The sequence below is a fragment of the Oncorhynchus clarkii genome, chromosome 1 (assembly GCF_045791955.1).
Source record: "Oncorhynchus clarkii lewisi isolate Uvic-CL-2024 chromosome 1, UVic_Ocla_1.0, whole genome shotgun sequence".
Classification (NCBI taxonomy): Eukaryota; Metazoa; Chordata; class Actinopteri; order Salmoniformes; family Salmonidae; genus Oncorhynchus; species Oncorhynchus clarkii.
The window spans coordinates 26811639-26834997 of record NC_092147.1 but is presented as its reverse complement, the minus strand read 5'-3'; the positions used below and the strand labels follow the sequence as shown (position 1 = coordinate 26834997).

Genomic DNA, 23359 nt, shown 5'->3' with positions numbered 1-23359 from the left:
CGGCTCAGACACAAGAGGCATGTGGCAGGGTCTACAGTCAATCACGGACTACAGGAAGAAACCCAGCCCAGTCACGGACCAGGATGTCTTGCTCCCAGGCAGACTAAATAACTTTTTTGCCCGCTTTGAGGACAATACAGTGCCACTGACACGGCCTGCAACGAAAACATGCGGTCTCTCCTTCACTGCAGCCGAGGTGAGTAAGACATTTAAACGTGTTAACCCTCGCAAGGCTGCAGGCCCAGATGGCATCCCCAGCCGCGCCCTCAGAGCATGCGCAGACCAGCTGGCCGGTGTGTTTACGGACATATTCAATCAATCCCTATACCAGTCTGCTGTTCCCACATGCTTCAAGAGGGCCACCATTGTTCCTGTTCCCAAGAAAGCTAAGGTAACTGAGCTAAATGACTACCGCCCCGTAGCACTCACATCCGTCATCATGAAGTGCTTTGAGAGACTAGTCAAGGACCATATCACCTCCACCCTACCTGACACCCTAGACCCACTCCAATTTGCTTACCGCCCAAATAGGTCCACAGACGATGCAATCTCAACCACACTGCACACTGCCCTAACCCATCTGGACAAGAGGAATACCTATGTGAGAATGCTGTTCATCGACTACAGCTCGGCATTCAACACCATAGTACCCTCCAAGCTCGTCATCAAGCTCGAGACCCTGGGTCTCGACCCCGCCCTGTGCAACTGGGTACTGGACTTCCTGACGGGCCGCCCCCAGGTGGTGAGGGTAGGCAACAACATCTCCTCCCCGCTGATCCTCAACACTGGGGCCCCACAAGGTTGCGTTCTGAGCCCTCTCCTGTACTCCCTGTTCACCCACGACTGCGTGGCCACGCACGCCTCCAACTCAATCATCAAGTTTGCGGACGACACAACAGTGGTAGGCTTGATTACCAACAACGATGAGACGGCCTACAGGGAGGAGGTGAGGGCCCTCGGAGTGTGGTGTCAGGAAAACAACCTCACACTCAACGTCAACAAAACTAAGGAGATGATTGTGGACTTCAGGAAACAGCAGAGGGAACACCCCCCTATCCACATCGATGGAACAGTAGTGGAGAGGGTAGCAAGTTTTAAGTTCCTCGGCATACACATCACAGACAAACTGAATTGGTCCACTCACACAGACAGCATCGTGAAGAAGGCGCAGCAGCGCCTCTTCAACCTCAGGAGGCTGAAGAAATTCGGCTTGTCACCAAAAGCACTCACAAACTTCTACAGATGCACAATCGAGAGCATCCTGGCGGGCTGTATCACCGCCTGGTATGGCAACTGCACCGCCCTCAACCGTAAGGCTCTCCAGAGGGTAGTGAGGTCTGCACAACGCATCACCGGGGGCAAACTACCTGCCCTCCAGGACACCTACACCACCCGATGTCACAGGAAGGCCATAAAGATCATCAAGGACATCAACCACCCGAGCCACTGCCTGTTCACCCCGCTATCATCCAGAAGGCGAGGTCAGTACAGGTGCATCAAAGCTGGGACCGAGAGACTGAAAAACAGCTTCTATCTCAAGGCCATCAGACTGTTAAACAGCCACCACTAACACTGAGTGGCTGCTGCCAACACACTGACACTGACTCAACTCCAGCCACTTTAATAATGGGAATTGATGGGAAATGATGTAAATATATCACTAGCCACTTTAAACAATGCTACCTTATATAAATGTTACTTACCCTACATTATTCATCTCATACGCATACGTATATACTGTACTCTATATCATCGACGGTATCCTTATGTAATACATGTATCACTAGCCACTTTATACTATACAATGCCACTTTGTTTACATACTCATCTCATTTGTACATACTGTACCCGATACCATCTACTGTATCTTGCCTATGCTGCTCTGTACCATCACTCATTCATATATCCTTATGTACATATTCTTTATCCCCTTACACTGTGTACAAGACAGTAGTTTTGGAATTGTTAGTTAGATTACTTGTTATTACTGCATTGTCGGAACTAGAAGCACAAGCATTTCGCTACACTCGCATTAACATCTGCTAACCATGTGTATGTGACAAATAAAATTTGATTTGATTTGATGCTTACATTGTTTTAAATATCATTTAAAAAATGGTACAATTCAAGTATAGCCAATATGCAGTGATAATGTATTGGGTGGGTGGAATAGTGGAGAACAATTGGAGGGTTACTTCAAATCCAAGTTTATTTGTCATGTGCGCCGAATACAACAGGTGTAGACCTTACAGTGAAATGCTTACTTACAGGCTCTAACCAATGGTGCGGGGGGAAAAAGGTGTGTGTGTGTGGGGGGGGGGGGTAAGGAAAGAAATAAAACAACAGTAAAAATACATTTGAAAAAAGAGTAGCAAGGCTATATACAGACACCTGTTAGTCAGGCTTGTTGAGGTAGTATGTACATGTAGGTATCGTTAAAGTGACTATGCATATATGATGAACAGAGAGTAGCAGTAGCGTAAAAAGAGGGGTTGGCGGGTGGTGGGACACAATGCAGATAGCCCTGTTAGCCAATGTGCAGGAGCACTGGTTGGTCGGGCCAATTTAGGTAGTATGTACATGAATGTATAGTTAAAGTGACTATGCATATAAACAGAGAATAGCAGCAGCCTAAAAGACGGGTTGGGGGGGCACACAATGCAAATAGTCCGGGTAACCATTTGGTTACCTTTTCAGGAGTCTTATGGCTTGGGGGTAAAAGCTGTTGAGAAGCCTTTTTTGTCCTAGACTTGGCACTCCGGTACTGCTTGCCATGTGGTAGTAGAGAGATCAGTCTATGACTGGGGTGGCTGGTTGGGGTCTTTGATCATTTGTAGGGCCTTCCTCTGACACCGCCTGGTGTAGAGGTCCTGGATGGCAGGCAGCTTTGCCCCAGTGATGTACTGGGCCGTACGCACTACCCTCTGAAGTGCCTTGCGGTCGGAGGCCGAGCAATTGCCATACCAGGCAGTGATGCAACCGGTCAGGATGCTCTCGATGTTGCAGCTGTAGAACCTTTTGAGGATCTCAGGACCCATGCCAAATCTTTTTAGTTCCTGAGGGGGAATAGGCTTTGTCGTGCCCTCTTCACGACTATCTTGGTGTGTTTGGACCAATCTAGTTTGTTGTTGATGTGGACACCAAGGAATTTGAAGCTCCTGTAATCCATGGCTTCTGGTTGGGGTATATACGTACAGTCACTGTGGGGACGACGTCCTCAATGCACTTATTGATAAAGCCAGAGACTGATGTGGTGTATTCCTCAATGTCATCGGAAGAATCCCGGAACATGTTCCAGTCTGTGATAGCAAAGCAGTCTTGTACTTTAGCATCTTCTTCATCTGACCATTTTTTTATAGACTGAGTCACTGGTGCTTCCTGCTTTAATTTTTGCTTGTAAGCAGGAATCAGGAGGATAGATTTGTGGTCGGATTTACCAAATGGAGGGCGAGGGAGAGCTTTGTACGCGTCTCTGTGTGGAGTACAGGTGATCTAGAATTGTTTTCCCTCTGGTTGCACATTTAACATGTTAATAGAGATTTGGTAGAACTGATTTAAGTTTCCCTGCATTAAAGTCTCCGGCCACTAGGAGTGCCACCTCTGGGTGAGTGGTTTCCTGTTTGCTTATTTCCTTATACAGCTGACTGAGTGTGGTCTTAGTGCCAGCATCTGTCTGTGGTGGTAAATAAACAGCCACGAAAAGTATAGCTGAAAACTCTCTAGCTACGTAGTGTGGCCTGCAGTTTATCACAATATACTCTACTTCAGGTGAGCAAAACCTAGAGACTTCCTTAGATTTCATGCACCAGCTGTTGTTTACAAATATGCACAGACTGCCCCCCCCCCCCCCCCCCCCCCCCGTCTTACCGGAGTGTGCTGTTCTATCCTGCCGGTGCAGCGTGTATCCCGCTAGCTGAATATCCATGTCGTCATTCAGCCATGATTCCGTGAAGCATAAAATATTACAGTTTTTGATGTCCCAGTTTATTGTCAAATGATTGCACGTTGACGAGTAATATTGACGGTAACGGCAGCTTTCCTCGTTGTCTTCTGCGGGTCCGGATGAGGCATCCGGCTCTTCATCCTCTGCGTCGCTTCCTTTTGCGAATAATTGGTATGTCTGACTTGTGGGGTGTTTGGAGAATATCGTGTGAGTCCTGCTTGTTGTTGTTGGAGAAATCTTTGTCTAATCCGAGGTGAGTGATCGCTCTCCTGATATCCAGAAGCTCTTTTCTTCCGTAAGATACGGTTGCAGAAACATTATGTACAAAATAATTTATTATAATAATTTACAAATATCGCAAAAAAAACCACATAATCGCACAATTGGTTAGGAGACCGTAAAACGGCAGCCATCTCCTCCTGCGCCATTTTCCGGCAGCAATGCAAATGTCATGGTACAGCTACAGTGGGGCAAAAAAGTATTTAGTCAGCCACCAATTGTGTAAGTTCTCCCACTTAAAAAGATGAGAGAGGCCTGTAATTTTCATAATAGGTACACTTCAACTATGACAGACAAAATTAGGGAAAACAATCCAGAAAATCACATTGTAGGATTTTTAATGAATTTATTTTTTAATGAATTTATCTACTTTGTGCATGACACAAGTCATTTTTCCAACAATTGTTTACAGACAGATAATTTAACTTATAATTCACTGTATCACAATTCCAGTGGGTCAGAAGTTTACATACACTAAGTTGACTGGGCCTTTAAACGGCTTGGAAAATTCCAGAAAATGATGTCATGGCTTTAGAATCTTCTGATAGGTTAATTGACATAATTTGAGTCAATTGGAGGTGTACCTGTGGATGCATTTCAACACTTACCTTCAAGCTCAGTGCCTCTTTGCTTGACATCATGGGAAAATCAAAAGAAATAGACCAAGACATCAGAGAAAAAATGTAGACCTCCAGAAGTTTGGTTCATCCTTGGGAGCAATTTCCAAACGCCTGAAGGTACCATGTTCCTCTGTACAAACAATAGCACGCAAGTATAAACACCATGGGACCACGCAGCCGTCATACCGCTCAGGAAGGAGACGCGTTCTGTCTCCTAGAGATGAACGTACTTTGGTGCAAAAAGTGCAAATCAATCCCAGAACAACAGCAAAGGACCTTGTGAAAAAGTGCAAAGTGTCTATACACACAGTAAAACGAGTCCTATATTGACATAAACTGAAAGGCCGCTCAGCAAGGAAGAAGCCACTGCTCCAAAACTCCCATTAAAAAAGCCAGACTACGGTTTGCAACTGCACATGGGGACAACTTTTTGGAGAAATGTCCTCTGGTCTGATGAAACAAAAATAGAACTGTTTGGCCATAATGACCCTAGTTACGTTTGGAGGAAAAAGGGGGAGGCTTGCAAGCCGGAGAACACCATCACAACCGTGAAGCACGGGGGTGGCAGCATCATGTTGTGGGGGTGCTTTGCTGCAGGAGAGATTGGTGCACTTCACAAAATAGATGTCATCATGAGGGAAGGAAATTATGTGGATGTATTGAAGCAACATCTCAAGACATCAGTCAGGAAGTTAAAGCTTGGTCGCAAATGGGTCTTCCAAATGGACAATGACCCCAAGCATACTTCCAAAGTTGTGGCAAAATGGCTTAAGGACAACAAATTCAAGGTATTAAAGTGGCCATCACAAAGCCCTGATCTCAATCCTATAGAAAATGTGTGGGCAGAACTGAAAAAGTGTGTGCGAGCAAGGAGGCCTACAAACCTGACTCAGTTACACCAGCTCTGTCAGGAGGAATGGGCCAAAATTCACCCAACGTATTGTGGGAAGCTTGTGAAAGGCTACCCAAAATATTTGACCCAAGTTAAACAATTTAAAGACAATGCTACCAAATACTAATTGAGTGTATGTAAACTTCTGACCCACTGGGAATGTGATGAAAGAAATAAAAGCTGAAAGAAATAATTCTCTCTACTATTATTCTGACATTTCACATTCTTAAAATAAAGTGTTGATCCTAACTGACCTAAGACAGGGATTTTTTACTAGGATTAAATGTCAGGAATTGTGTAAAATGGAGTTTAAATGTATTTGGCTACGGTGTATGTAAACTTCTGATTTCAACTGTATGCTACCAGTCAAAAGAGTGTGCAAGCTGTCATCAAAGCAAAGGGTGACTATTTGAAGTATCTCCAATATGAGATATATTTAGATTTGTTTAACACTTGTTTTGTTACTACATGATTCCATATGTGTTATTTCATAGTTTTGATGTATTAACTCTTATCCTACAATGTGGAAAATAGTTACAAAATAAAGAAAAACCCTTGAATGAGTATGTGTCTAACAATAATGTTTTGGCCCTATAGCTTACTGCACAATCCTTATTTCTTCAGAACTGTTTTTAATTGGTTAATATTTCATTGGCTTATGTTTTTTAAGTCACGTTTAAAAAATATCTGAGCGGTCGTTCTCTGCTTGCTTTTTGACAAAGTGATGTTGACTCAGAAAAGGTTGCTGACCACTGGGTTAGAAGCAGCCAGTGTTTTAGTGTTGTATGAATAAGAAAGATGACAAGCATTCTCCATGTAGTTTACAGGAGACGTGTTGCTGTGATGTTGCCGTGTCAGTGATTGTGTCAATATGAGTGTGTCTGTAGTATCGCAGAGCATCCATAAACCAATGTGCAATCCTGTAATCCCAAATGTGTATTTCCAATGTGTGGCAGACAATGTCTACACACACACCTGAGACACCCACAGCCCGAGCCACATTTCCCCTGACCTCCCTCTTTCCTGTTGAGTCGGTGTGTTTGACAGTCTCCCTGGTAACCACAGCAGAGGAACACGTGTGTTTTACCCATCATAGGGATTATGAGTCAGGAGTTTAAACTCTGTTACTCTGTCAGGACTACCCCCCCCCCCCCTGATTCAGGCCTAGTCTGTGTTAGTGCCTGGTGAAAGAGGAGACGCAGCAGCACACGGAGGCCCACCCCTCAGAAGTTAATTTCTCTTTTTAGCTGCAGCCCAGCCTAACCTCTGGTGTTCTTTGTGTCTCTGCTTTTATGTCAGTTCCTCAGACTAAATTGGCCTGAGATGTATTTCTGAATCACATAGTTTTTAGTCTTCTGGAGAATTCTGGGCTAGTTTGCACTCTACCCGTGTTTGTTTAAACCATCTGGATTTTAAGAGAAAGAGGGATAGAGAAACTGAGGGGATATATTGAGTGGGACTCATATGGAGGAGGGAGAGAGAGACAGAGGGGATATATTGAGTGGGACTCATAGGGAGGAGGGAGAGAGAGACAGGGGATATATTGAGTGGGACTCATAGGGAGGAGGGAGAGAGAGACAGAGGGGATATATTGAGTGGGACTCATAGGGAGGAGGGAGAGAGAGACAGAGGGGATATATTGAGTGGGACTCATAGGGAGGAGGGAGAGAGAGACAGAGGGGATATATTGAGTGGGACTCATAGGGAGGAGGGAGAGAGAGACAGAGGGGATATATTGAGTGGGACTCATAGGGAGGAGGGAGAGAGAGACAGAGGGGATATATTGAGACTCATAGGGAGGAGGGAGAGAGAGACAGAGGGGATATATTGAGTGGGACTCATATGGAGGAGGGAGAGAGAGACAGAGGGGATATATTGAGTGGGACTCATAGGGAGGAGGGAGAGAGAGACGCATGAGCATAGAGGATGAAAATGGAAAATCTGAAGAGGAAGCACTCACATATTGTGAGTGTGAGAGAGAGATGCATACTGTCATGTATAAATAGCCTGTGTGGCAGCGAGCTAGAGGGCTGGTGAGTGTGTGTAAGTGTGGAGCGAGGCACCTGTGGAGAAACCCATCAGGGGAGAGCAAATATTAACCAACATGCTGCTTATGTATTCACTTAGAACACAACACAACACAGCCAGGCAGAGCAGAGCAGAAAGCAGAGAGCTACTGCTGCAGGTACGCTATGGCTGCTCCTGTTAGGGGACCGAAGGGGTGCCAGAGAGTCGTTCCATGTCATTTCAACAAGCCATGACACCCACCATCTGATAGTTCTGAAATTGCGTCTCTAGTTAGAAACAGGTAATATTGGCATTCCTGAAAGATTATTTTGTTGAAATGTAATTGTATCTCTGCGAATTAAGCTAATTGATTGCACCAAATTGTATTTAAAGGATTCAGATCATATTAATTTAAATATAGTACCCATCATCCAATTTGCACCAAACTTTATGCCCCCGGACCCCCACAACCCACGCCAATCCCATCCCAACAATCAGTATACAGTATCAGTTCTCTATGTAGGAATCTAGGTACGTTTATTTTTTATTTATTTTATTAAATGTGTAATTGAAGTCGCTTGTTTAGCAGCAAAACCAATGCGTTCACATCTTTGGGGCAAAACAAACGGGGTTGGCTGGGAATCAAAAGATTTTAACAACATGTAAAATATATTTATTCTCCAAATGTTTATTGAAAACATAAGGAATTTTGCACAATTAGCACTTGTTGTTACAGTTGTTGGTTAGCTAGCTAGTGAATTGTTACCTTATTAGCATAGACGTGACATGAGTCAAAACAAGTCATGGTATCAATAACTAGGTACAACGAGCTGAAACAAGCCACCTGGGATTCAGGTGAATGGATTATCTTGGCAAAGGAGAAATGCTCACTAACATGGATGTAAACAAATTTGTACACAGCAATTTAGAGTAATAAGCTTTTTGTGCATATGGAACATTTCTGGGATCTTTTATTTCAGTTCATGAAACATGTTTACATGTTGTGTTTATGTTTTTGTTCTGTATAAATACAAGAGACCAGCAAAATGGATAAAAGAGTGTGGCTGTATAGTACTTTCACAGTACTTTATGGTAAATAATGCAAGCTACTTCAATGACACTTTCTCTGATCAAGGGGGAAATACTACTTGTTAAACATAGAGAACTGATACTGATAGAGAACTGATACTGATAGAGAACTGAGAACTGATACTATGTATATGTTGGCTTTTGGGGTGGGATTGGATTGGGGTGTGGGGGGTCCATGGGTGGCTTTTGACCATTACATTTTTTTTTATCCTCATGTCTTACTGATTGTTAGGAAGATGTTTGGTCCAAATCGGATGTTGGGTTCTATATTTATTGAATATTATCTGAATTCTATAAATTAAAATGGCCAATTTGGGTGCAATCAGTTAGCTTAATTTCTCCGAGATCAAATTAGCGATGTCCGGGTTAGGGGAGGGTTTGGCCGGCAGGGATATCCTTGTTCCATCGCGCTCTAGCGACTCCTGTGGCGGGCCAGGAGCATACACGCTGACACGGTCGCCAGGTGTACGTACGGTGTTTCCTCTGACACAATGGTGTGGCTGGCTTTCGGGTTATGCGGGTATTGTGTCAAGAAGCAGTGCGGCTTGGTTGGGTAGTGTTTCGGAGGACGCACGGCTCTCTACCTTCGCCTCTCCCGAGTCCGTACGGGAGTTGCAGCGATGGGACAAGACTGTAACTACCAATTGGATACCATGAAATTGGGGAGAAAAAGGGGTAAAAGTTTTTGCGGTTTTTTAATTTAAAAATTATATAGTTCAGGAATGCTAATTGTATCTGTTAGTAACTACAGAAACGATTTCAGAACAATGTGAGATGATGGTTGACGAAATCCTGTTTCTTGTGCTTTTTGAGGTGGAACGACCCCAGAGAGAGACCTGTGGCAGTGTACCAGGTGTGTGACTGGTCAGGTTGTGTGTGTGTCATCGCACCTGTGTGTCATGATGTTATGTTTCAGCAAGGCTATCAGATGTGCCTCTCCACCATAGGTTATGTCTGAGTTTTACACATTGCTATGTTTGTAATGAGAGGGTAACATGGGAACAGTTTAGCTTTGTACGAACCGTCCTGATCTCGTAAGCTTAAATTCTGTTTCACTATCCGTGTAGCAAAAAAGAATGTAAGCTCGTGAGATCAGGATGGTTGGTACAAGGTTAGGAACTGGTGGCAGCAGTATAAAAGGCTTTTATCTCCTCAGCCCCTTCACCCTAACCTAGAGCTGTCATTCACTCACTGACTCACCCAGGGCTGGGGAGGGCAGGGCAGGAGATACCCACCAGCCCCCTGGCAACACGTTCCTTACGCGACCAGGCTTTGAAGATCACAGAGAAATGAGGAGAGCAAAGGAGGTGTGGAGAGCGAGAGAGAGGGAAAGATGGAGGAAGATAAAATTTGCTTTGATTTGATTTGAAGAGAGGGAATTTTCTGAGGAAAGTTCAGATGGGCATGCCAGAATGCACACTCACGCGGCGTAGTCCATCTTGGCATCACTTCAGTCACCCGAGTCTTGCGCCACAGAGAGGGACTGTACTGTAGGCCAGTTGGAAGACTGAGTGGGGCTCGAGGTACTGCTATTGCTGTTGTTTGCTCGATAGTTGGATTGTATGGGCTTGTTTACTTGTTTTATTTTAGTCAGGATGGGTAGCCAATTGGCCTCCTTTTTAAGGTCTCTATTCAAACTGTCAAGCCTGCATTTGAATAAAGCCTTTAGCAAATATGATTAAACATACTCTATTGTCACTCTCTGGTGCCCAAACACACTCATAATCACATAATGCATAGCCTATCACTGGACACTAGCTAATGGTTTGCTCTTGTTATACATTTATTATGATTGGATTATGTTGGACCATTGTGATGCATAACGGAACTGCTCTTTCCTCTGACTTGCTCCTCTGGATTTGCCCCAAACATAATGCTTTGTATTCAGGACATTAAGTTGAATTATTTGCCACATTTTGGGCAGTTTTACTTTAGTGCCTTAATGCAAACAGGGTGCATCTTTTGTCATAGTTTTATTCTGTACAGGCTTCCTTCTTTTCACTCTGTCATTTAGGTTAGGATTGTGGAGTAACTACACTATATATACAAAAGTATGTGGATATCACTTCAACTTAGTGGATTCGGCTATTTCAGCCACACCCATTGCTGACTGGTATATAAAATCGAGCACACAGTCATGCAATCTCCGTAGACAAACATGGGCAGTAGAATGGCCTTTCTGAAGAGCTCAGTGACTTTCAACGCAACATCGTCATAGGATGCCCCCTTTCCAGTCAGTTTGTCAAATTTCTGCCCTGCTAGAGCTGCCCCTGTCAACTGTAAGTGCTGTTATTGTGAAGTAGAAACGTCGAGGAGCAACAACAGAGTGCTGAAGCGCGTAGAGCGTAAAAATCATCTGTCCTCGGTTGCAATACTCACTACCGAGTTCCAAACTGCCTCTGGAAGCAACTTCAGCACAAGAACTGTTCATCAGGAGCTTCATGAAACGGGTTTCCATGGCCGAGCAGCCGCACACAAGCCTAAGATCACCATGCGCAATGCCAAGCGTCGGCTAGAGTAGGTTAAAGCTTGCCACCATTGGGCTCTGGAGCAGTGGAAACACGTTCTCTGGAGTGATGAATCACGCTTCACCATCTGGCAGTCCCTCGGACTAATCTGGGTTTGACGGATGCCAGGAGAACGTTACCTGCCCCAATGCATAGTGCCAAATGTAAAGTTGGTGGAGGAGGAATAATGGTCTGGGGCTGCTTTTCATGGTTCCAGCTAGGCCCCTTAGTTCCAGTGAAGGAAAATCTTAATGCTACAGCATACAATGACATTCTAGACGGTTCTGTGCTTTGTGGTAACAGTTTGGGGAAGGCACTTTCCTGTTTTATCATGGCAATGCCCCCTTGCACAAAGCAAGGTCCAGATGGAAATGACTTGCCGTGTTCAGTGTGGAAGAACTTGACTGGCCTGCACAGAGCCCTTGACCTTAACCCCATCGGACACCTTGGGATGAATTGAAACGCCGACTGCGGGCCTAATCGCCCAACATCAGTGCCCGACCTCACTAATGTTATTGTGGCTGAATAGAAGCAAGTTCCTGCAATAATGTTCTAACATCTAGTGGAAAGCCTTCCCAGAAAAGTGGAGGCTGTTATAGCAGCAAAGGGGGGACCGACTCCATATTAATGCCCATGATTTTCAAATAAGATGTTTGACTAGCAGGTGTTCACATACTTTTGGTCATGTGTACATTTTGTTGCTCCATCCTCAGTTTTCTCCTACCACAACCATTAAACTGGAACTGTTTTAAAGTCACTATTAGCCCCTTGGTGAAAACCCTGAGCAGTTTTCTCCTACCACAACCATTAAACTCTGGAACTGTTTTAAAGTCACTATTAGCCCCATGGTGAAAGTCACTATTAGCCCCATGGTGAACTCCTACCACAACCATTAAACTGGAACTGTTTTAAAGTCACTATTAGCCCCATGGTGAAAACTCTGAGCAGTTTTCTCCTACCACAACCATTAAACTGGAACTGTTTTAAAGTCACTATTAGCCCCATGGTGAAAACTCTGAGCAGTTTTCTCCTACCACAACCATTAAACTGGAACTGTTTTAAAGTCACTATTAGCCCCATGGTGATAACTCTGACAGTTTTCTCCTACCACAACCATTAAACTGGAACTGTTTTAAAGTCACTATTAGCCCCTTGGTGAAAACTCTGAGCAGTTTTCTCCTACCACAACCATTAAACTCTGGAACTGTTTTAAAGTCACTATTAGCCCCATGGTGAAAACTCTGAGCAGTTTTCTCCTACCACAACCATTAAACTCTGGAACTGTTTTAAAGTCACTATTAGCCCCATGGTGAAAACTATTAGCTGAGCAGTTTTCTCCTACCACAACCATTAAACTGGAACTGGAACTGTTTTAAAGTCACTATTAGCCCCATGGTGAAAACTCTGAGCAGTTTTCTCCTACCACAACCATTAAACTCTGGAACTGTTTTAAAGTCACTATTAGCCCCATGGTGAAAACTCTGAGCAGTTTTCTCCTACCACAACCATTAAACTCTGGAACTGTTTTAAAGTCACTATTAGCCCCATGGTGATAACTCTGAGCAGTTTTCTCCTACCACAACCATTAAACTGGAACTGTTTTAAAGTCACTATTAGCCCCATGGTGATAACTCTGAGCAGTTTTCTCCTACCACAACCATTAAACTGGAACTGTTTTAAAGTCACTATTAGCCCCTTGGTGAAAACCCTGAGCAGTTTTCTCCTACCACAACCATTAAACTCTGGAACTGTTTTAAAGTCACTATTAGCCCCATGGTGAAAACTATTAGCCCCTTGGTGAAAACTCTGAGCAGTTTTCTCCTACCACAACCATTAAACTGGAACTGTTTTAAAGTCACTATTAGCCCCATGGTGAAAACTCTGAGCAGTTTTCTCCTACCACAACCATTAAACTCTGGAACTGTTTTAAAGTCACTATTAGCCCCATGGTGATAACTCTGAGCACTTTTCTTCCTCTTTGACAATTGAGTTAGGAAGGACACCTTTATCTTTGTAGTGACTGGTTATATTGATACATCAGCCAACATGGGTTTAATAACTTCACCATGCCCAAAGGGATATTCAATGTCTGCTTTTTATTTTATTTGACCCATCTACCAATAAGTTGTCTTTTTTGCGAGCCATTAGAAAACCTCCCTGGTCTTTGTGGTTGAATCCGTGTTTGAAATTCACTGCTCGACTGAGGGACTTTACAGATAATTGTGTGTGTGGGGTACAGAGATGAGGTAGTCATTCAAAAATCATGTTAAACACTATTATTGCACACAGAGTGAGTCCATGCAACTTATCATGTGACTTGTTAAACAAAGGAGTTGAATACTTATTGACTCAAGACATTTCAGATCTGAATTTTTAATTAATTTGTAAAAAATTAACATAATTCCACTTTGACATCATGCGATATTGTGTGTAGGCCAGTGACACAGTCACACAAACAAATCTCAATGTAATACATTTTTTAATTTAAGCTGTAACGCATCAAAATGTGAAAAAAGTCGTGGTGTGAATACTTTGTGAAGGCTCTGTACGTCCTTTGTGAAGGCTCTCAGTATAGTCATACAGGTTTTGGATGTTGTACACATGAAATTGTGTCATTCCGAACTTTATCCGCAATGTTATATCCCATTTGGTTGGACTCTAGCCATGCTTCTCCATGTAGCCAACGCATGCGCACACAAAGCCCAACCAAATGGAGTATAATGTTGCCGATTAAAGTGAAATTCCTCCATGTTTATACCCTGATCTATCTTGGTCAGCCAAGCATCTCCCTGTCCCGTTGCTCAGACAGACCTCACAGTGCATACAAGACAGACGGAACAGAGACGGGACACGAACAGGGGACAGAGAAGGGAAGGTTGAGGTCCACAGAGAAAAGGATTTTCCATGGTCTGTAGTGTAACAGAGCATAGCAGCCGTTCGACTAACTAAATATCAGCACCCATTGTTGACAGTACATCAAGAATCTTAGTGGTCCATTTGTTTGTTATTATGGGTAAAGCTTGGGGTCAGTCCCACTCTGGCAGCCCTCCCTGAGAAGGGGACACATTCCTTGTGCAGCACAATGGAATGTGGTGGGGAGGCCGAGGGGAGGAATGTATTTCCTTTTGAGGCAACAGTAGAAGAATAGAGAGCGGGTTTGTTGTTAGGAGCCTTTATGACAGCTGTTTCCTGACAGAGAGGTCTTCAGTGAGATGGCCATGACAGTCCTGTCTGTTTGCAGGGGCTCTTAGCACCCCGCTCCTCACTTCACCTTTTTTCTCTTCTCCTCCTTCCTCCACTAAGGTTGCAGAGGTGTGTGTGTGTGTGTGTGTGTGTGTGTGTGTGTGTGTGTGTGTGTGTGTGTGTGTGTGTGTGTGTGTGTGTGTGTGTGTGTGTGTGTGTGTGTGTGTGTGTGTGTGTGTGTGTGTGTGTGTGTGTGTGTGTGTGTGTGTGTGTGCGTGCGTGCGTGCGTGCGTGCGTGCGTGCGTGCGTGCGTGCGTGCGTGCGTGCGTGCGTGCGTGCGTGCGTGCGTGTGTGTGTGTGTGTGTCCGTCCATGTATCCATTTGTGTATGTTCCTAGAACAGGTCGTGCAGCCTGGGCAATGGGTTATCTCTCTGCTGGAGGGCTGTGCTGTAACCTTGTCCATGCGTTTAACATTCTCTCCAGGCTCATAGAGAGAGCTAAGTGCTGCAGCCTGGCACACTGCCCAGACCCTCCCCAGCCCACCACATAGGGACGGGGACAGGCTGTCCCCGACTATCAGTTGAGCCCTGATTGTCTATTTATCCCCTGTCACAGCAGTTTGGAGCCTGGATTACAGTCGTGTGTGTTTGTGAGCAGGTATACCTATTGCTGCACGGTTTACCCTGCCTCTTCACTAAGGAACTGCTTCACTGCTCTGTGTCCCTCTGCCTTTCTCCCTCCTTCCCTTCACTCTCCATCCTTCTCTCCATCCCAAATGAGGCTCACAAACCTTGACACAATCACACAGATGTTGAAATCTCAACACTGGAGTTGTGTAGTGTATCTGACCTCTATGTGCTTTAGCAGTCTGCTGTAAAGGCTGAGGCTCAATTTGCTGCATTGAGGCTGGGTGCTTGCACATGACTGGGCAGCAGCAGCCCAGTGTTTAGCAGAGGCCAATGATGCAGTGCAGTTATTGGGACGCTGGCAGTGCCTGTCTTGGGTGCTGAGCCAGGATTGGATTGGAGCAAAAAGAAAAACAATATTAGATCTGTGACCTTAATTCATTTAGCTGTTTGTTTTGTTTAACTCCATGTAATTTTCCTCAACGTACACTGTATTCTAAATGGATGTTATTGTTTTTGTACGTATAGAACGATGTGTGCATGTGTAGGTGTGCGTGCTTCCGTCCATGTGTGCCAAGTACAAATGTAGGATCTTAATTTGATCACCCTTTTGTTGCTGCAAATTTTCCTGCGCTGCAGAAAAACCCACACTAACACACAGTTAAATCAACAGCATTGCACTTTTCATATAGCTTACTATTGGCCAGCTAATAGCCTAACTACCTATCAAGCAACATTGCAGATTAATCCTGTTGCTGCAGGATTGTTTTGCTGTGACAATATAGGTCAAATGAAGATCCTACATCTGTATGTGTGTGAGCGCATGTGCATGCATGCACTTATGTGTGTCTACGTACATGTGCATGGCTGCATGCATGTGTAGGCTACTAGGCTGTTTGGATGTTTAGTCTGGCCAATGTTAGGCTGCTGTGGGAACAGTGCTCAGTGGACACAGCTGGCAGAAAGATGTCTGTAATCATGGGCTTATGTGACATGTTCAGTCAGCAGGTGTGTGTCTGTGTGTGGCAATATGTGTGTGTGAGTACATTACTAAGGGAGTGTGTATTCTGGAGGGGAGTTTGGGTGTGTTGCGTGTTGGTAGGATAAGACGTGTATGTGTGGCGTTCTGCTATTCTGGAGGAAATGGATCTGTTCCTGAAGGGAATCACAGCAAGACAGACAAACAAAACATTGTAGAAGAAAAGTCCAATTCCCCCTCGCGTTTCTGTTGCACGCCGTCCTCCTCTCTCTGAACGATGCTGACAGCGCCGACACAGATGGCAAATGCATTCTGTCAGGCAGACTTTAGCCTTGCTTCTCTTCAAATAATCCTTACCCTTTTTATGGAAAGAGAGAAAAGTATCTGCCTGTGTGTGGATTAGAGAAATGTCTCTTTCTCCTCTCATTCCTCCTTATCTCTGTACCTGTAAATTCACCACCACCCTTTAAATAGCAATATACTATAGTAACACTGTATGACTGACACTATTGGAGTGTGTGTTAGTGATTCAGGCTTGTCGTTGGCCCTACCTCCAGCTGGATTGATTAGTATGTGTTTTCCAGTGTGTTTATCCTCATGTTGCCTTGTCATTTTATAGCAGCCTGTTACTGCCGATTACATTACGAGCAGCTTGTTGCAACACACTTCCAATGAGCTGGAACTCTATATTAACAGGGTTGTTATCAACATGTTCAGAGCGGGAGGCTGTTCGTGTGTGTGTGTGTGTGTGTGTGTGTGTGTGTGTGTGTGTGTGTGTGTGTGTGTGTGTGTGTGTGTGTGTGTGTGTGTGTGTGTGTGTGTGTGTGTGTGTGTGTGTGTGTGTGTGTGTGTGTGTGTGTGTGTGTGTGTGTGTGTGTGTGTGTGTGTGTGTGTGTAAGGGTGTAAGGGTGTATGCTTCCATGTCATCTTTTCTTGACCTTCGTTTCAGTGTCACTTCCCTTTCCTGGTGATCCACAAAAACCTTGAGAAAGGAGACGCCCTTGTTAAACACACCCTGTCTATACTCACACACACACACACACACACACACACACACACACACACACACACACACACACACACACAGATGCACACACGGAAAGGAAAGCAATAGTGAAACATTTTGAGTCTGTTCCTCTTGAAGGGACCTGCACTATGACTCACCTGAGTGTGAAAGTGCTAATTCTTGGAACCTTGACACCCTTTAGTCCCCCCCTCCAAGGTCTGATGGCCCTCTTCCTCCCGCTAGGCTCCTTTATGGTGGAGAGAGAGGAGAGCCAGTCTAATGTCTTCAGCTATTTCTAAGCACACATCGTTTAACATTTCATTACTGCAGCCAAGCGAAACCTCAGTGTCAGGATGACTTTCTTCTGATTCAAAATGGACTGATGTCTTTGTTCAAACAGCTGCACAAAGAAACAAGCTGATGGGCTGAAATGCTCTGCTAGAAGAATAACTGCAATTTTATTTTGTTAGGTTTTATAATCTGAAATCTATCCCTATTTCCTACCTACTGCCCCAATTCCTTTTTTTCTCATCTCTCTCTGCTCATTCACTCCCTTGCCCCATTATTCCATTATCTTCATTGTGAGCATTAGAGCTTGTGGCGATTTCATTTATTTCTCTCCCTTGAAACTTCCAAATATCCCTTTTCTCTCCCATTTTCTTGCGAACATTGCCAGCTTCATCAGCCCTGTGTCTGTATTCTCTGTCAGTGTGTAATGTCCATATGTGTCCTCCTCAGTGTGAAGAGGCCTGCAGGGATGGGCAGCATCCTGAACCGCCTCGGGGGGAAGAAACAGAAGATGAGCACGTTGGAGAAGTCCAAGATGGACTGGGACGCCTTCAAGGATGAGGAGGGCATCGGGGACGAGCTGGCCATCCACAACCGAGGCAAAGAAGGGTGAGTCTCTCTCTAATAGTACCAGCGAAGCCATATAGTGTTCTGCAACACCACTCCACCATAGAGAGGCAGGGAGACTGATAGATCAGTTAAAAAGTATTCTTTCTCTACCCACCAGCTTACTACTAATTCTGAGCAACAGCACACGTCTATATTTGATACCAGTAGCCTCTATCTATCTACAGTAGTCACCAGCAGGTTGGACTCTGGATAGACAGAAATATAATCTCTGATATGATATAAGTCCTTTGTGATGATAGGCAGGTTGTTCCTGACTGAGCTCTGCAGCAGTCCAGCCTTATCCCCTGCCTGACCTGTAGCTATGAAGCAGTCTGTCTGCATGCCTGCTCAGAATACCAGCAGCACCTGACACCCATGGCTTCCACTGGCGTCCATCTCCCTTTCCTCTCCCAGCACAGGCAGGATTTTCCCTCTGCTGTCAGAGGCCCTGCAGTAGCATTATTCTTTCCTAAAGGTTACTGTTGAACAGATGAGTTATTTAACAGTCCCCCCTCCATCTTTCTCTCCCCCTCTTATCTTCATCCTCATCTTTGTCTGACTGATGAGCCGTGCAGCCTGGCTGCTGGTTCCTTCTCCTCCTGCGTCACAGGAAAGCTAATAAGCAGAGATGGCAAAACACAGTCTAGAGCAGGTTGTAAATCTTTTTTTGGACACATTATTGAAACCACTCACATACACAGAAGCGTTTGCCCTATGTTCCTTTAGTATGCAGTGAGTGTTTGGAGTGTTTGCTGTACATGTGAGTGTTTCAGGGCAGCCAACCACAGGACTATTGGCAGACACCTACTGCACACTAAAGTGATACATATTCACTGCCCATCTTGGATATGAACGGATACACTCCATCCAGGCTATATAACATCCGGACGTTATTCAGTCCCATAGGGCGGCACACAATTGGCCCAGCGTCGTCCGGGTTTGGCTGGGGTAGGCCGTCATTGTAAAGAAGAATTTGTTCTTAACTGACTTGCCTAGTTAAATTTTAAAAAATACAAATAAAAACATGACCAAAGGTATGTGGAAGATGTGGTTATGGAATGAATAATGGTCTGGGGGTGTTTTTCATGGTTCGTGCTAGGCCCCTTAGTTCCAGTGAAGGGAAATCTTAACGCTACAGCATGCAATGACATTCTAGACTATTCTGTGCTTCCAACTTTGTGGCAACAGTTTGGGGAAGGCCCTTTCCTGTTTCAGCATGACAATGCCCCCGTGCACAAAGTGAGGTCCATACAGAAATGGTTTGTCGAGGTCGGTGTGGAAGAACGTGACTGGCCTGCACAGAGCCCTGACCTTAACTCCATCGAACACCTTTGGAATGAATTGGAACGCTGACTACGAGCCAGGCTTAATGGCCCAACATCAGTGCCCGACATTACTGACAGTGAGACCTGAGGGGAACTCTGGAGTGTTGCACTCAAAAGTCATGTGTGTAGACAACAACTACTCAGCACGCTATATGTCTGTCTCATCTACCACTGTAAACTGAAGTCACCTTGAGGCGTATGACACATTTAGGCCAAGTGTTCCCCCATAGGAAGGTGACCTGCTTTGTGCAGAACATATGACGGAGAAATGAAAGATACCAAATTATAACAAAGTGGTCATATGTAGATTGGGTGGAAAAAATGGGCGCAGAATCAGATAACCTAATTCTGTCAGATAGGCCAACGGGGAAGTCATGACATCATCAACAGGGTCTCCATATTTTGCTGAGTGGTGACTGTGAGGTGTCAGGTGATATACAGTGGGGTCTGAAATGATTGACATCGTTGATAAAGATTGTATAAAATAAATAATTCAAATACAGAGCTATATTGTTTGCAAAAAAAAGGGAAATTACACTGAGTGTAGAAAACATTCGGAACATGACATAGACTGACCAGGTGAAAGCTGTGATCCCTTATTGATGTCTCCTGTTAAATCCACTTAAATTGGTGTAGATGAAGGGGAGGAAACAGGTTGTAGAAGGATTTTTAAGCCTTGAGACAATTGAGACATGGATTGTGTATGTGTGCCATTCAGAAGGTGAATGGGCGATACAAAACATTTAAGTGCCTTTGAACAGGGTATGGTAGTAGGTGCCAGGTGCACTGGTTTGAGTGTGTCAAGAACTTCAGCGCTGCTGTGTTTTTCACTCACATTAGTTTCCTGTGTATCAAGAATGGTCCACCATCCAAAGGACATCCAGCTAACTTGACACAACTGTGGGAAGCATTGGCGTCAGCATGGGCCATCATCCCTGTAGAACGCTTTTTACACCTTTTAGAGTCCATAACTGACGAATTGAAGCTGTTCTGAGGGCAAAAGGAGGTGCAACTCAATATTAGGAAGGTGTTCCTAATGTTTTGTACACTCAGTGTATATTATTTTATACTAATACAATTGTTCAGAGAAAGAGATTTATTTTAACAAGTAATACTTTTTTGAAAAGCTAGGGGTCAAAATTATTAAAGATTTTTATAAATAAAGTAGTCAAAAGTTTAGTATTTTGTCCCATATTCTTAGCACGCAAAGATTACATTAAGTTTGTCACACTACAAACTTGATGGATGCATTTGCAGCTCATTTCGGTTGTTTCAGATTATTTTATGCCCAATAAAAATGAATGGTCTTTTCACTTTATATTATAAATAAGAATATTATATGTTCCTAAACACTTCTACATTAATTTAATGTGGATGCTACCATGGTTACGGATAATTATGAATGAATTGTTAATAATTATGGTGAGAAAGTTACAGAGGGTCAAAGATCATACTTCCAAGACATGCTAACCTCTCACCATTACCAATAGCAGGGGAGGTTAGCATGTCTTGGGGGTATCATAATTACACAGTCATTATAATTACCCAGCCTGCAACTGTCTCCATGGCTACCCAGCGCCCCTCAGTATGAGGTGGGAGCTAGCTCTCTAATTTCTCCAATCCCATGTTTTTGTCTACACTAGAGCTAGGCACTTGGGGGGTTCATACTCCCCTGGGGATGCTAATCTAGCATGACATCATTGCCCGTTGCTAAGAGCAGCCCTAGTAACATTGGGATGATTAACTCCGTCACTGCCTGCTGAGAGTAGAGGAGGCTCATAACCATGCAGGCAGAGATGTCACACTACCCACCACTGTGTCTGTGTTACAGTATAAGAGAGGAGACCATCTCACTCTATATTCAGCCTCTCTAGACAGTGGTGAGATGAAGTAAAGACCGTAGTTTAGAAGGTTCAGAAATACAACCCGTCCGACAGCTAAATTGCTGCTTTCTCCGAGTACCTCAATTTCTCCCGTGTTTTTCCATCTCTTTGGGAGGGATGTGGTTGTGTGGAGGGAGTCAGTCTATAGGGTTCGGAGGCCAGGGGCCTGAGCAAGAGACTGCAGTAGGCGGTCCACTGGGCCACGCTGGAGGCCGCAGAACTGTTCTTGGAGCTCCAGACAGCCCCATAGTCGGGATACGCCCTGGGCCGGCTCTCCCACGGGGGTCACACACAGACTGGGGGGCCAGTGATGAGGCCTCCCTCTCTCTGATCTAGGGCCAGTGAACAACCAGTGGTGGGTGTGAGCTGGCTTCTTCCTATCTCTGGGAACGGGTTTGGGTTTAGAGGATAACTGTGGGTACAGTGGTGTATTTCATTCAAACTGTCCCTTGTGTGTAGAGATATGGATCCTAGTGTGCTAGGCAGAGGCAGTGCTTAGAGAGAGAAGGAAAAGGAAAAAAATATGGGAAGAGCTACTTTCCTAGCTCCTGCTGGGTAAGAAGAGTTAAACAGCCATTGGGGAAACCTGCAGCCCCTCTGTCTTACCACCTAGGGATTCATTACACTCATCTTCATCACACTGTGGTAGTTGACACTTGAATAGTTGAGGTATTGATAACTAAATTTGCATTTGTGTGACGAAGATGCTTGTCATAAGCCAAAGAGTTGTTAATCAACTAATTTACTTTTGTGTGCGCACTTAGTGCTAACATGCTATCAGGTGTTCACTATAACAATGAGCCAGGACCTTGCGTAACATGCTTGTCCCAGAACTTCTGTTTATAGGAGCAGTGTGTTTGCGTGCCTGCTTTGTAATATCTCCTGCTGGATGTTTATGTGTGTTAGTAATTCTATTTTCTTTGTTTGTTGGGCTTTAGGTATGTGGAGAGAAAGAATTTCCTGCAGAGAGTTGACCACCGGCAGTTTGAGCAGGAAAAGAAAGTACGCCTCGGCAACATCATGAAGCGATGACAAGGAATAATAGAGGAGAGGTACGCTAACAATTGTGACACATGCGCGCGCACCACTCTGAACATGCCTGCCCAGTTCCCTTCCGTGTTTTCTCTTCCCAGTACTTGGCCTCTGGACTGCCCATGTGTTTGGAATGGCCCGACAGTACCTGCTACCTGCTGTTTTTGGACCTGCGTCAGATTTCACACTCCCAATCTACACACAGCACTCTCATTACACCTCCATCTGTTCCTGGACCTGCGTGTGACCCGAATCACCTAGACTCAGACCCCTGACTGTGTCTTCCTACCTCTATGAGAGGTGTGTTGGCAGTGTTAACCTGCTTACCTCAGCACATGGCTGTGTGGGTGTTCCTGTACTGAACATTTGTCAACATCATCACCAGGATGAAGAATAGAAAGGAAAGCATTCCAGGAGTGAGAAGAGGAGAATGAGCATCACAGTCATGATTCCACACCCTGAACTCTGTATCAGTCGTTATTGGCATTGACTTGAGAGGGAAAGAGAGGAGGAATCCACACACTGCTCAGATATTTGTGCCATCGCTCCACATCTCCTGCAGTGATTCGGGTTGGTGTGCTGTTCATTGGAAGAGTTAAAGTTGCATTTCACCTCCCTGTTGTGCGGACTGCACTTCTCTGGATAAATTCCAGCTAATCTGAGGAGAAAGATTTGTCTCACTCTGATGTACCTTAGTTATACCAATAACTATCACAGTTTCTGACATGATGCAAGATGAAAGGTCTATGTTTCATGAACATGTCAGCTTAGCTGCTTCTTAAACCTGAGCTAAGAGGGGAGAGGATCACTGAGCGTTTCCCCAGCTACTGTTCTCCCAACGTAATGACACAGCTCCTATTACAAGGTAATTTTATGGTTGTTCAGTAACAGACACTCACACAGACAGGCTAATTCAGGGACTTTATTTTTAGTTACAGGTTGTTAAATGAATGGGCTTCAAGTGTGTCTGAATAATAACGTCTCGTATTATTATGTCAGAATTTGGACTTGTGTTATGTTGTTATCCTGGTACTGTACTGTGTCAACTGTATAACATTGAATAAAGCACGCTATTTGGTTTGAAATTGTT

General features: G+C 44.5%; 1 protein-coding gene across 1 annotated transcript in view; it reads left to right on the top strand.

The window, feature by feature from the left end:
• Positions 1–23359, top strand: part of LOC139396928 (craniofacial development protein 1) — a 56665-nt gene extending 33306 nt beyond the window's left edge. The window contains exons 6-7 of the mRNA XM_071143893.1: positions 17871–18029; positions 22176–23359. Of these exons, the coding sequence (XP_070999994.1) occupies positions 17871–18029; positions 22176–22269 (253 nt within the window). The 3' untranslated portion in view covers positions 22270–23359. The remainder of the gene's footprint in view (positions 1–17870; positions 18030–22175) is intronic.